Here is a 13,707-nt window from a genome sequence, read left to right as displayed (position 1 = left end):
CAGGTCTGGTTAAACAGGTTCTGAGGGGAGAGGCTGATACTTGTTTAACTGCTAGGTATGGCACACTGCTGCTGCTGCTGCTGCCTCTCTAACATGTAGCTTGGTCGTTGTGAAACACTCGTTTTACCTACTGACCTCCAAAGCAGGATATACGGCTAATGCAGCACATATGAGGAGAAATGTCGGTACAAATACAGTTGATACTACTCATAAATCCGGCTATGTGTCCGTATGTGTTAATGCACAAATGTGTTTTGTTTCAATCAGCACTGGTTTGGTGTTGGTATGACTCAGACACTTCAGGAGTAAGCTCCTGAAACAAATAAACACACAGACCAGATGAATCAGCAAGGACCAGTTAAGAGAGTGATGATTAAGCAACCTTGTGCCATGTAAATCCCATGTGAAGTTTTGCACCACTTCTTTTTCTCACAGACATCAAAGGAATTGTCATCTGCAGTGTGGGACTTGTAGCACACATTTCCATAGATGAAATACACCTTGAAACTAAAAGCAGAACAACGCTTCACGTGGGAGCACACCCGCTCCAAACACGGGAAATAGAAAAGAAAGAGGAAATATCAGTAAATAGGAGACACACTACAGCACGCTTGGGAAGTTAAGAGGATGTTAAGTGATGGACTCTATTCAGTATGTGTCAATAGTTTTCTAAGTTTAAACATAAACAAGCCATTTGTCTGCTCTCAGCTGTGCATCTTTGTTCATCACATGATGTACTGCTGAACTCTGTGCCTTCGCTGAGCCACACAACCCATTTGTGAAGCTAAGTGAGAGCAAATAATGATGGCTACTGTTCCCATTAGTTTGGGGATTTTTTTTTCTTTGCTGTTTATTAATAGGGAAATCTTCCAACACATGACTTAACCATCATGTGTGAAATACTGCTGAAAAACAAGCTGCAGAACAATAGTGCAAAAAAAAAAGTGTGTGTATGTGTGTGTTTGCGTGGCCAAGGCAACATCACTGACTCACTGAATCAGGCTTGAGTCTTTCATTTTATTTTTTTTATTTTTCCTGAAACTTTAAAACTTTTTTTAACATATTTTCAAAAAAGTATATCATGCCCACTTCCTAACCTCTACTCGATAAAAAACTAACCCATTTATAAAAGTTTAACACATCATCATAAAAAGTGAAACCATACACCAGAATGATACCATTATTTACACGAGCCCATTAAATTACAACATAAATTAGAAAATATTTACATCCAGGACAAGACACTGGATAAAATTCTATGTTTGGAATTTAATGTCTAATTAAAACATTTTTAAAGAAAGAAATATATACATTTACGCACATTCTCACAACATACATACACTCTGGCAGGACTGAACTGGTTGGTAGGTTGATGGTAACTTGAGGTTTTTAAATATTAAGAATGATGACTACCTAACACAAAATAACGTGTTCTGCTGCCAGGTTTAAAAGATAGAGTAACAATGGAAGCATTGCTATGCCTGTAATCCACATGAACACTGAAGAGGCTTTAAAGTCTCTGGTTTCTGACCAAACACAGACTGACAAACCAAAATGTGTCTTTTCTCATTCAGGCCTACATAAGATTCAAATCATCTCTCATGAACAAAGCACAATAACACTGGAGCCATTTTGAAGTGGTTGTACAAATCAAGCACAAAAAATGAAGCGGATTTTCTTCTCTCTTTCTCATATAAAAAAATTGTCCTTTGCAAGTCCATTGAGACACAGGAAATCAGTGGATTTGCCTCCAGACAGATGGGGGTGGGGGCTGAGGGGAAATCACAGCCACAGTTCTTTTCCTCCTCTTGTCAACAGAGTACAGGTCCCATGGTTGTAGCATCAGCACATTGGCAACTGTATGGAACTGCATAGTGGTTAGTATGATATAGTGTGTATCACCCCTCACAAGGTGGGCTCCCATTAGGACCAGTTCACTATAGGTGCCAACACAGACTGATTTGTAGCCAGCTGTGACAAGTTCTTAGAATCATCAACTTCCCAAAAAATATGATATAAATTTAACAGTGCGAGTACACACACACACACACACACACACACACACACACACACACACACACAAATTCAGCTCTCAAAATGACAATACTTATCAATCAATATTGATTTTAAAAAAGTCCAAAAAGAGCAGACAGGGCAGCAAGATTAAGGGACTCAGAGGTTCTCAAGTTCATAAGGATTCTCCTTTGAGCTCTCATTTCCTGTGCTTGTCCATTTTGTCAGTAGATTTGCTTCCACTGTCTGAGGAGCCCTGGGTGTCACTACCAGAGCTCAGGTACATCTTGTCCACTTGTTTGAGCGCCTCGTTCAGGTAGTTCTGAAGCGAGGTCATGGCGGCGCAGATGGCCGGAGAGCCAAAGCCATGAGTGATGAGGCTGAAGTGGGTCAGGCAGCCCTGGATTCCAGGCTCCATGATGGGGGCCGGCCGAGAGTTTCCCAGAGGTGAACGGTCCTGAGTAAGCAGGTCGGTGAACTCCTTGCAGATCTGCCTGCAGGTAGAAAACCAGAATGATTTAGGAAGAGGGAAATACTTAAATTAACTACATTTACTGTTTCATTGTGATCTGAGAACAAAGTCTGCAGGAAATTCAATCTGCAAAAGCATTCTTGATATGTCAGTTGGCTACATCCTACTTTGCTAGAGGTGTATTTCTTTACAAATTAAAGGCAATGATCCAGACAAGACACTTACTTGGCAGCAAGGAGCATGTTCTTGCGAGAGTTAACCTCGTTACGTTCCACGTGCGGCCTGCCCAGATACTCAGCAATTGCCTTTGCAGGGAACTCTGTCTCACACACGTAACCAAAGTCTCTTGCTAAATGAACAGCTTCACCTAAGAGAAGAAGAAGAAAACAAACCTTGTAAGAGAAAAGAATAAGTCACATCTAAAACCAAGTCTAAGACACCACTCAAGTTGACATTTGGCTCTTGGTCTCAAACCAAGACTGTATATTTATGAAAGAATAAAGTTTATTATTATTTACACAGTCATTATCACTGGATGTCCTCTGACACACTGGGCAAAGATCAAATGGTAAGCTCAGCGGCCTCAGCAAATGTATCGATTTAGAGCATTATGCTGGCAGCCCCGTTTTGGACCTGATACACACAAGCATCAAGGCACATGAAGTGAAGCAGTTGAACTACAGAATAATCAGCTGTGCTCAGTCTTCTAGCTTGGGGGAAAAGGAGCTAGTGAGATGAATATATTTCCGTCTTGAGGGTGGTGTGACTTGCATGGTCATAATGGGCTTATGTGGATAGATGCTAGCAGAGAGTGCCCACAGCACCAACAGCACCACTTATTGATAGATACGCACATCACTTGAGGACACGGGCAGCTATTAAGAAGCACAAGCTTTAAGGTCAGCAGGCCCTCCTGGCGAGCTGCACACAAGATAACAAGGCTTAATTCAGCTTTGAAGGTCTCTAAATAACACAAGCCTCAAGTCATTCTCCTGCACAGAATCATCAGCCCATTTATGAAAATTAGGCATGTAGGGAGCAAAAAATATTCTACCTTAGCCCGCGGCAGGTAGATGTGATTAAAGTGATAACGTGTTTTACGGCGAATCATCACTGTCTGGCTAAGGTATGACTGAGGATGTTGTTTTAGCATTCAAGGCATTGACAAGGGAAGATGAAGGTGTTGTATCATCACTAGAACTACATAACTCCCAGACATTAAATGCCTGAAGGTCTGTGGCCATTTAAGACATGCAGACATTTAAAGGAAGAATATATCAGACAATGTATAGCTTACTGTGTACAGTCTAATGCAAAATAATACAATGGTACCAGTGAAACAACTGTTGCTGAAATGTTTTGTAAGGTTTCTGCTGCTCCATTAGTGTTATGCAGACACTCACTAACCTGAAAATATCAAAGACTGAGTTGAAAAGGATTATATCAGGTCTTTTCTGATTGCTCATGACAACCAGCTTGCATTCAAACATCAGCTAAGTCGCTTTGATTTTGGCTAAATGGATAGAATCACCATGGGAACAAAAGGACAACTAATCTGTGCAACTGAAAGCCTGGCAAATGTAACAAAGTTCTTCAATAAAGAAAACTTTGCGCCATTCACGTTGTATTTATATAATGGAGAATTTCAACAATGAATGGTGTTTAGAAAACGGCTTATGATACTGTACGGTTCTTAAAACACACATACTGAATGAGATTGACATTCTCACACTATCAGAGCGACATTCCAGCTGCTGCAAACAGCAATTACATCTGAGAAGGTGCTATGCACTACTGAGTGACATGTCATACCTTCTACTAGTGAGGTAAGTAGAGTGACATTGGCTGCCTTCCTTCTTCCAGCAGGCAGGTTGAGTCCAATCTTATCCAGCTTTTCTCTCAGAGAACGACCTCCATTTTTGGACTTGGCTCTGCAGAAGGAAAACAAAAAAATACATCTGTGAAAAAAATCTACAACTGTGAAGTAATTCTGATGCAAGATTACAACTTTTTTCACACAATTAACATGGCATTTGCCAATCTTTTCACACATTATCACGATTATTTTCCTTCGATTAGTATCTGCTTAAGGACATTTAACCCACAAATTAGAAGGAGCAAACAGAATAGATTTGTATGATTATTGTGCTTTCTCTGAAGAGCAAGAGATTGCAGAACATAGTGCAGAAATAGCCTGTCAGAGGAGGCGTTGCACTCACTGCTGCAGAAGGTCTCATTGCGCACTCTTGATAACAAATAAATCACACAAACAGGCTCTTCTGACCCCAAAAAACACTGACACAATTGATGCCTCCACTCAGCGCAAAAGCGTAGCAGAGAAATCCCTCATACGCGCGTTTGCAGAAACACTTAAACTCCCCACTTGCCATGGCCGATTCAGTTTTCCGCATGACTTGCGGGCAAGCTCTCCCTCTCCATGGCGAGTGAGAGAGGGGGCATCTTCAGGGAGGCATGTGTGTATGTGTGCTCCCACCCCTTCATCCCCTTCTCCCCCCTGTCCCTCTGCTAACGATCCCCCTCCTATTACTACTTAAAATGTCTGTGATTGTGCATGTGTGTGCATGTCAGCATTAACACAGACACATGGGAAGTGGCAAACGTGCACTCCAAGCACAAAATGCTCCGGTCAGGGGTGTTGAGTACATACTGTAACCTCGCAGTCCCTCAACAGACTGCCACACTATCATATAATGTGTGCCATAAGGTCAACTGCTCTGCTCTAGATAAACCTACCCCTGCTGCAACCCCTGACAAACACACAAACAAAAACACATCCACAGAGTCTTTAGATTGTGTTGATGTAACCTATCCTCAGAGGAAGCAGAGAACCAAAATTGCAGACCACACAAAGAATGTCACGAACCTTACGCAAAAAACTGATGAGCCAGAGCAACTGAGCCAAGCTGTGCTTTTAGAAAAGCCTTTCCCATGGGCTGATGAGCTTTAATCTACAGATGATTAGAGCTAGAACTCCTCAGTTTGATAATTATTTATATCTGAGACAATCAACAACTTTATCAACAGCTTGCAGAAGTATTGATAAAAACCAAGGAAATTAATTATGTTTGGGTTAGTAACCCTTAATTTCAGCGCTACTGTATTCCTGTGTTATGTTGAAGATTTACAAATAACAACAACAGAGAAATACTTTTAAATCCAGCCTGCTGTCATATTGAATGAGTCTGAGCTCTGACCTGCGTAAAACCCCTCCCAGGAGCGATGCATTGAGGCACTCAGGGGGTGAGAGACGTCTCTGGACCTCGGCCACTGTAACCTTGTACTTGGATGTGGAACTCAGCAAGGAAAGACGGCCCGGTACGGAGCAGAACACCTCTGTTGGGTTTGATACCATGCCCAGCAGGGACTCTTTCTGGAAAGGAAGACCCAGCGCGTTGCCTTTGGGTAGGGTGACAGGCCCTGGAGAGCGAGAGGGGAAAAAATGTGGATAAGCTAAAGAGTGAACCAGCACAAAAGAAAAGAAAAAAGATTCTAGTTGTACAATAGATTTTGTTTATATATGCACTTTTCCTGTGTATGTACATAAGCTCTAATCATCATAATCCCTTCTATGCAACAGAGAATCTGTGTTTTCTTGTACGTAATCACAAGGAAGAGTGTGTATGCAGCTCTGCACGACTGAGAAAACCAGTGTCTGCTGTAGAAAACTATACAAGAGACAACTGCTGAAGACTTTTGAAATATTGTGTTGTTTTCCAAACATTGGATGCCTGATGGTTAAATAGCTAAAATGCCCTCACGCCAAACACCATCCACAAACAGGTACACACATACAGACTGCCTCTCATCTAAGCCACAGATGCACCTCAGTACTGTTTATCATTTGGACTCACAGGCTCTAGTTATTCTAGATATTGTGTGTTTTTTGCTGGTTCTAAATTTAGACGAAATTTTAACCCCCCACAATAGCACTGACAGGCATCGGACAAACAAAACAGTACAGCACACTACAAAACATAGCTATCTTCATCCTCACCCGCAAGAATGCCCCCCTGATAATAAGTCCTCTGTAAGCGATCAAGGTTCCTGCCACCTCGTAGTCCTAATACTGAGACAAAAATCACAGAGTCACATGAGTACTTTAAGGCTCCTCTGGGGCACATGGCTGGTAATGACATGCCATTGTTTACAAGTGGAAAACCTAGATTGCCCATAGCGTGCCCTTGAGCATGGGAACAATATAATGAGCCATCATTGATTTCCGTAACAAATGGAGGCTGGCTGGTTTATTGTGCCGTCCAAATGGCTTTCTGCTTGTAACTATTCATTGTAATATTGTAAAACTTTTTGCTATTATGCTTTTGAAAAAATAACACTGTATTCACTGTAAAATATTGCATAGATGCCATCGACTTAACCACACCACTATGATATTGGTCAGGCATGATAATGAGACACTAAATTAGCGCTATCTATCTATCTATCTATCTATCTATCTATCTATCTATCTATCTATCTATCTATCTATCTATCTATCTATCTATCTATCTATCTATCTATCTATCTGCCTGTGTATGGTTTGAATAAATGTGGAAAGCTAAGCTGTAGAATAATGTTGCTCAGGCTGATCTTTCTCTGACTCAAAGTCTGTATAATGGAGCCCTGATGATAAAACAGCGGGAATAAGTTCTCCCTCAAAACAGTTCATGTCCCAACAAATTACTAAACTGTCCTTCACATGCAAGCCTAATGCCACACCCCGTCAAAAGCTGGTTCAGCAGAGCCAAACACTGCTTCAAGATCAACTCATAATTTCCTGTTAATGTGGACTGAAAAGAGCTGCAATTGCAAGCTTAACCAGCCTAGAGATGATCCAAAGCTTTCCTCCTCTCTCACAGTCAACACCGAGGTTGTGAGATTGCTCAATTTTCATGTCATGTCAATAGCCTGTCATTTTTGAAAAGGATCAGTTCTTTCCCACTGGGCATCTATTCAAGCACCTTCACCAACAGAATAGGCTATGGATCATATCAAGCTTAGATAAGTGCATTTCATGGCTATGAGGATTATCAGTGTATGCAGTGCAAGTACAAATACAAGACTCTTCCTTTGCTGTACTCTCACACTGAGTGCCCTGACATGCCACTATAGAAGTAACTGTTATGACAATTCCAAGTATGTAGAGGACAAAAGAAAATATGGCTGTTACAGTAAATTTCCAGCCCTTGCCAGTAATTACTGTGTCATTATTTGTTTGTACGAAGGCACATGTACCCCAGGCAGCATTTTCCCAAACGTATTTTTCCTTTTCTTTTCAAATGAACACAACTGTGGTCCTTTGGCACTAAAGATTAGATTAGTCATAAACGTGGAGTAAACTCACCTTTTTTGATGACTGTCTGATCTGCCATAATAATACTGTGGTCATCTACATGCTGTTGAAAAAAAGAACAGAAGCAACAATAAGCATATCAATCATATGCATTGTTGAAAAAAAAAAAGACCCAATGATAAAGACATAGCTGAAATTCATTTCTGTCAAAATATTCAACATCTGTCCAAAAGACTATCTCTCTCTTTTGCCTCTTTCATGCAAAACAAAGAAAAATAATATAGCTGTAATAATCCAGTGTGGAAATGACATGTTTAATGAGTTGATAGTGGTGACCTTTGGTTGTTTTTTAATCTCATATGTGATCAGAATAAGGTTCCTATTTGATATACAATAAATTATGGAATTAACTTTAGCTTTATTGTCTGCTTGAATGGTTTCCTAAAAATCTATTATTGCACGCACACCTCAGCGACGTCCACACACTTTAGCCTCTGAAGTGTAATTTCAAGTATTCATCCCAATCAAATCCACTCACTTGAACATCCTCCAGTCCGTGCCCCATGTCGTGCATCCCCATGTTATCACCAATAACCGACGACTCTATGCTGTGCGGGTGTGGGGGCAGCAGCTCCGGCCGGCGGAACCCTTCCCTCCTCACCCCGGACGAGCCTCCCTCCAGGCCCAGGATCTGGCTCGCCAGTCCGGTCCTCCCGTGTGCCACGAGCCCATCCTGGCCCTGACGGCCGGGCCACGCCTGCTGCTGGTTCGACGACGGCGACTGGTGTATGGAGTTGATGTTGAAAGGGTCGCCGAGGTGGGAGTAGGGATCACTGGACTGCGGGTAGGAGATGGGCTGGTAGGGAGGCGGGAAGTACGGGGGCTGGAAGTCCGAACTGGCCGAGTGTGAGAGGGAGGGAGACGGGCTGTAGAGGTGCTGACTGACCGCTGGCAGGTGAGGCAGCCGGGGGTTCCCATTGCTGTTGCCGTCGTGCCTTTCCTGAGGGACGGAAGAGAGAAGGCAGCTGTGAGAGATGACAGCGAGATAGCAGGTAGTGGTGACATTTTTCCCTCAAGGGAATCAAGTGTCTGTTACCCACTGGCAGGATGTCCACTGAAGATAAAGGCTTAGAGAAGAGCGTGAATATATTTTCACAAACAATGTAATGTGAACGTATAGTTTATTATTATTGTTTAGCGGGAAAAAAAGGTATCTTATTATTTAGCCGAAATTAAATTGGTCATTGAAACCATATTAAAATGGTCTTATGTGTTAGTAATGACCCAAATTAATAATAAAGTAGCGTATTAAATTAGCCCATGCTACTTTTGGAAAAGAAACGTTTTTGAAATGATTGTTATTAGTAGTATTAGTATTAGCATATTATTATCATTATTATTAGGTCTATTACTGTTGTAGTTGGTATCAAAAATAAATAGCCTATTATGCATGTATTCTAAAAATTGCGTCTTGCTTTTACAGTTGCTTGCGTCTCTCAACCTTTTTTCAAAATGGACTTTTTTTTGCAGTTTTTGTCCTCCTGTCGTCTGTTGTGCTTAAGATTTCCATTTTATCTCCATTTATCTTATCTGATCTTATCACTATCATTAACGTGTGATACAAAACAAGTCACTCTTGTCAGTTGAATGGCAAACTTTTGTCGATGTCAATCAAAAAGGAACTTTTCCCTCTTTTTGCATTTCTGTCGAAACTCACCTCACAGTCATCCTCGTATTTCACGTTGTCAGCTAATTTCCACAACATTCTGACAGAGAAAAAAGGCTCCCCGTTACAAAAAGGAATAAAAGACAAATATATTGCCGCCTGCGAGTTAATCCAGGTGTGAATAAATTAAGAGCTTCCTGGTGATCATGAACCCCCTTGGTCTTCAGCTGCGGCGAAGAGGCGAAGCTGTGGGTGAGGCAGAAAGGGCGAACTGACCGACCGAGTGACTATCCAACCGCAGATATGAGTTTCCACAGCCACTATGAGAGAAAATAATCGTTGTCAAACAATATTTCCCAGCTCTCCGGTCAATGTGCTCTGTAGGAAGTGGGCGAAAACGGTGCATACAAGAAACTTGACTCCCTCTTATGGACAAAGCAGCGACGTTCAGTCTTATTGGTTCACACATGAGCTCTGTAGGCCTACTATATCTGCACAGCCGCTCCGAGTGGGCGGCAGCCTGCGCGATGATGTCAGTGAAAAGGGAAAATGAAAATATTGCTGATTGGCGGGACAAACATCCAATCAGAATTCTGTCCGTATGTACAGTGTCAGACATTTAAACCCATGGACTTTTACTATAGCCAAATTTTCATGGCTTGCAGTGACTGAAGTCGCTCACCACCTACTAGTTAGTTTTGTATCTCCTCAAGGCCCTTCATTGTTTCCAAGGCAGGGCTTTTAAATGCGTAGGAGGACTCACTGAGATCGATGCTTAACGAAGAGATTCAAAGTTATCGTTCTTAAAATATCCCTTCAGTGATTACACCTCATTTTCACTTATCAAGTAAAAAAAAGTGTTTTCTTTAATTACGAGTCTGATACAATTTGTATCAGAACCAACACAACTCGGATTAAGTAATGTTGCAGTGACGGGTTGCTAGGTTACTGAGTACCTCATGGTGAGGTTATGACACTCAGTGGAACGCCTCTTGGCCAATCACCTTGCTCCGTTCTTGCGAGTTCGGAATGGTGTTCTTAACAGTTAGTTAGAAGTGAAGCGACATGTTCTGTTTATTATGACAGAAAAATGCATTTGCTTTCACAGCGCGGTGGTGATGAGGGTTTTTTTCAGGTTAATAAAACCTATTAATTGTATTACTGATGTTAGAGTCAGCATATACCAATATCAATCATTTTATTTTGCAAGTGTTTATTTAACTACACCTAATCACGCCAAGTACTAGGCTGTTTTGATCATAATCATTGTTTTATTATTATCATTATAATTATTATTATTATTATTCGCAGTGGTGGTATTTGCATTTACTGTTATCAGACGTGTAGTAGAATAATAGCCTTCTGCATGTTCTTTATGCATTTCATTCAACTTGACTAAATCCTTGTGCTCATGTTTACCAACTCAAAATGAGCAAGATATCAAGATAATGCATCTCTTCGATTTGAATGCCTAGGCATTCATTCAAACGAACCCCGACATTTTAATGTCGGTGTTTCACAGTGGTGGTTAAATGCTTGTTTCAAACCGCAATAAGCCCAAGGGTTTAGCAGCATCATTCTCTCAAAAACCTCTAAAGCTCAAAGGATCTCAACAAACAAGTCTTTCTTAACTTCATTTACATTTTTGGTGGAGCTTTGCAATGTCCAAAACAAGGCTTTGAAGCTTTGATATGCATCAAATCCCAAAGTAAGGACAAGACTGTTTTTTTCTTCTTTAAAAAAAAAATTTAACCTAACTATTCATTATTTTGTCAATATTTTTATTTTAGCCGCTAAACCTTTTAAATTCAATATTTATAAAATCTCTCCTTCCTCATCATAAAATTATGCGCTGTGCTATGTCCATTATTTGGAGTCATTTCATTAATTGGTTTTGTATCATTTTGTACTAAATGTCAGATTATAATTTGTGAGATTACTGGACAGACCTTTGTCTTTCAGGATAACAGCCTGTGGCGTCCGTGCACCCACGCTGTGATGATCGGCTGTGCAATGGGAACAACAGGACGTGGGCGACTGAGGATTATCTTGCTATTTTACGTTGGAAGAGACGTTAGTTAGAAGTTAATTACGCTTGGCCTGACGGTAATGTTTTGAACAATCCTGATGCTCAGCTTGTCATTTTAAATGGAAGTCGACTGCAGTGACGACCAGCTCAGCTGATGTCAGGTGTAAAGATTAAATGGATCCATGCCCGGACAAATTAAAAATGCCACACAAATCAATCAGGGAGTTCTGCTTAGTGATTTTCTCAATTAGTTTGCTATAGATATATCGTAACATAAGAAACAATATTTTAAGGCTGACATATTTTATTTATGTCACCTTTTATTTATACTGAATACCAACAAAAACCGCATAGCCCATTACACAGGTCACTGTGATATTCAGATTATATTCATATATTGTAAATGATCTGTATTGTGTTATATACTGTATATTAGAGCATGTTTGCATTACTCAGTGATAAGGATAGTGACTTCACTTGCATTTGATTTCCTTATGATATCCCTCTGTTGCTGCAGGACTTTTCTCTTATACAGCCTATTCTATAATTTGATGAAAAATAATTAAATAAATAAATACAAAGTGCTATTTTGTAGAAATCATGAAAGATAATAAATAACATATATGCCTAACTATTATTTTTATTGAAGGCCTATTTCAAAGTCTATTTCAGTTTCGACCATAAACAGCACCACGGGTCTGTAATCCAGTAGCCTCAAACCAAATTACTGGAAGTTTGTGAGAGAATAAAGCCTTGGCCTTCTCGACATTAATCACTGGTTATTCAAAAGCGCATACGGCGCTGCGCGATTACAAACAGGTGATCATGGTGGAAAGTAATAAAACGAAAATGCTCAGCAGCAAAAGCGATAAACATGATGCAGGTTGGGTTAAAGTAAGTCAGCTGTAAGAGGAGAATACACGAGTGAACTCACCCTCCAGTCTATCCTCTCCAGTAAAGACATCTGCAAGGCTCCAGTCACGGCAATCCCACGGAGACGCAGCGAATGAGTGAAGCCATGAGAGGTTTACATTGCCGACTTCACCTGACGGCCGTGCAGTGCGCATGCGTGTAGCACACCTGAACCGGATAAATCAAAACAATCCTCGATGAATACCCGCATTTATTCTGTTTTGGGCCTGTATAAAGCAGCATGCACACGAAACTGGATTAAGGCGAGAAAAGCACCGCACAGATATATTGAAACCATTCTATATTTTTTGAAACAACGTTTAGAATAATATGCGACTCACAGGATTAGACCTATAGCCGAGATAGAATTATAGTTAATTTCATAATTATCTGCTGTTGTTGAGTAAAAAAAAAAGAAAAGAAAAGAAACAAAAAGTCATACAGGCTAATGTTTAAGAAAAGGTGACGTTAAAAAAAGACGTGAGGAAATTTCAAGATGATGCAATCCACCCCCAAAGCTACATCGCCCCAGGCTGACCAAAGGAATCTACTTTCAAAAGCCACTGAAGCTTTTTAAGGCCTAAAATGGGTCTTGTTATCTGATCTCCCAAATACTTTAGCTTAAACTAATGAACAGATCAAAGTGTCTTTGCTATGTGGTTGAGAATGTGGCTTACATATCTCGTTCTGAGAAAATAACCTCACCTTTCTGATCTGCAGCCCTGACACCTGCCATAAAATCTAGCCTCATCAAACAATTTGGAGATATAACTCCAACTGTGCGTGTATTACATTAAGATTTCCATATTTCTAAAATGATTACCATTCCCAATGTCTACCTTTTATGCTTTAACTGCAAAAAATCAGCTGTATTAACTATTTTGTGTTTCTTGGGAAAAACCCCCAAAACAATCGAACAGGCCCTTGATTTCTAACTTTATTTGAATTTCAAATACTTATGCTGTATGGTCTTAATGAATGGAAGTTTAACATGATTGTTATATAAATCCTATTTCAATGTATTACAATATTATAGTGAGTTCATACGTTCTGATAAATCTAATTAAAGATGCATTCAACAACTATATATGCCATAGTTCTCTCCCGCAGGGTCTAGTACATTTATCTTTCGAAACATCCACTCAGATCACAAAATGTTTCTTCGTGCTCCCAAAATTATCTGGCCACTTAAAGCCAATACTATGCTTTGAAAAAATGCTACTGAAAAATATAACACAAACGAAAGGACTGTTAGAAAATGCGTCCGTCTTTGCTCCTGCGCAGTTTCTGTGGTTACTAACAAG

General features: G+C 40.4%; 1 protein-coding gene across 5 annotated transcripts; it reads right to left on the bottom strand.

The window, feature by feature from the left end:
- Positions 1–1,003: 1,003 nt before the first annotated feature.
- tfap2c (transcription factor AP-2 gamma (activating enhancer binding protein 2 gamma)) lies at positions 1,004–12,582 on the bottom strand. 5 transcript variants are annotated; one of them, XM_044221751.1, is made up of 9 exons: positions 12,426–12,580; positions 9,514–9,782; positions 8,335–8,796; positions 7,848–7,899; positions 6,501–6,572; positions 5,701–5,923; positions 4,298–4,416; positions 2,711–2,852; positions 1,004–2,507 (listed from the first exon to the last, which is right to left on the bottom strand). In XM_044221751.1, exons 2-9 carry the CDS (start codon positions 9,559–9,561, stop codon positions 2,213–2,215), a joined length of 1,413 nt encoding a protein of 470 aa, XP_044077686.1. In that variant the 5' UTR covers positions 9,562–9,782; positions 12,426–12,580; the 3' UTR covers positions 1,004–2,212. The 5 variants fall into 5 exon arrangements, with proteins under 5 accessions (XP_044077686.1, XP_044077696.1, XP_044077676.1 ...); XM_044221761.1 differs by lacking the exon at positions 9,514–9,782 and having other exon boundaries at positions 12,426–12,582; XM_044221741.1 differs by lacking the exon at positions 12,426–12,580 and having other exon boundaries at positions 9,514–9,886.
- Positions 12,583–13,707: the final 1,125 nt, after the last annotated feature.

The sequence above is a fragment of the Siniperca chuatsi genome, linkage group LG2 (genome assembly GCF_020085105.1).
Source record: "Siniperca chuatsi isolate FFG_IHB_CAS linkage group LG2, ASM2008510v1, whole genome shotgun sequence".
NCBI lineage: Eukaryota > Metazoa > Chordata > Actinopteri > Centrarchiformes > Sinipercidae > Siniperca > Siniperca chuatsi.
The sequence above is the reverse complement of the archived record's forward strand: the minus strand, read 5'-3'. Positions and strand labels throughout refer to the sequence as shown.

What these genes read in the sequence shown, in the direction of transcription:
- tfap2c (XM_044221751.1), bottom strand. Translation starts at nt 9,561, where the DNA reads ATGTTGTGGAAATTAGCTGACAACGTGAAATACGAGGATGACTGTGAG. An exon ending in AATACGAGGATGACTGTGAG is followed by an intron (nt 8,797 to 9,513) that starts GTGAGTTTCGAC and finishes TCCGTCCCTCAG; the next exon opens with GAAAGGCACGACGGCAACAG. An exon ending in AACATGCTCCTTGCTGCCAA is followed by an intron (nt 2,508 to 2,710) that starts GTAAGTGTCTTG and finishes TTCTACCTGCAG; the next exon opens with GCAGATCTGCAAGGAGTTCA.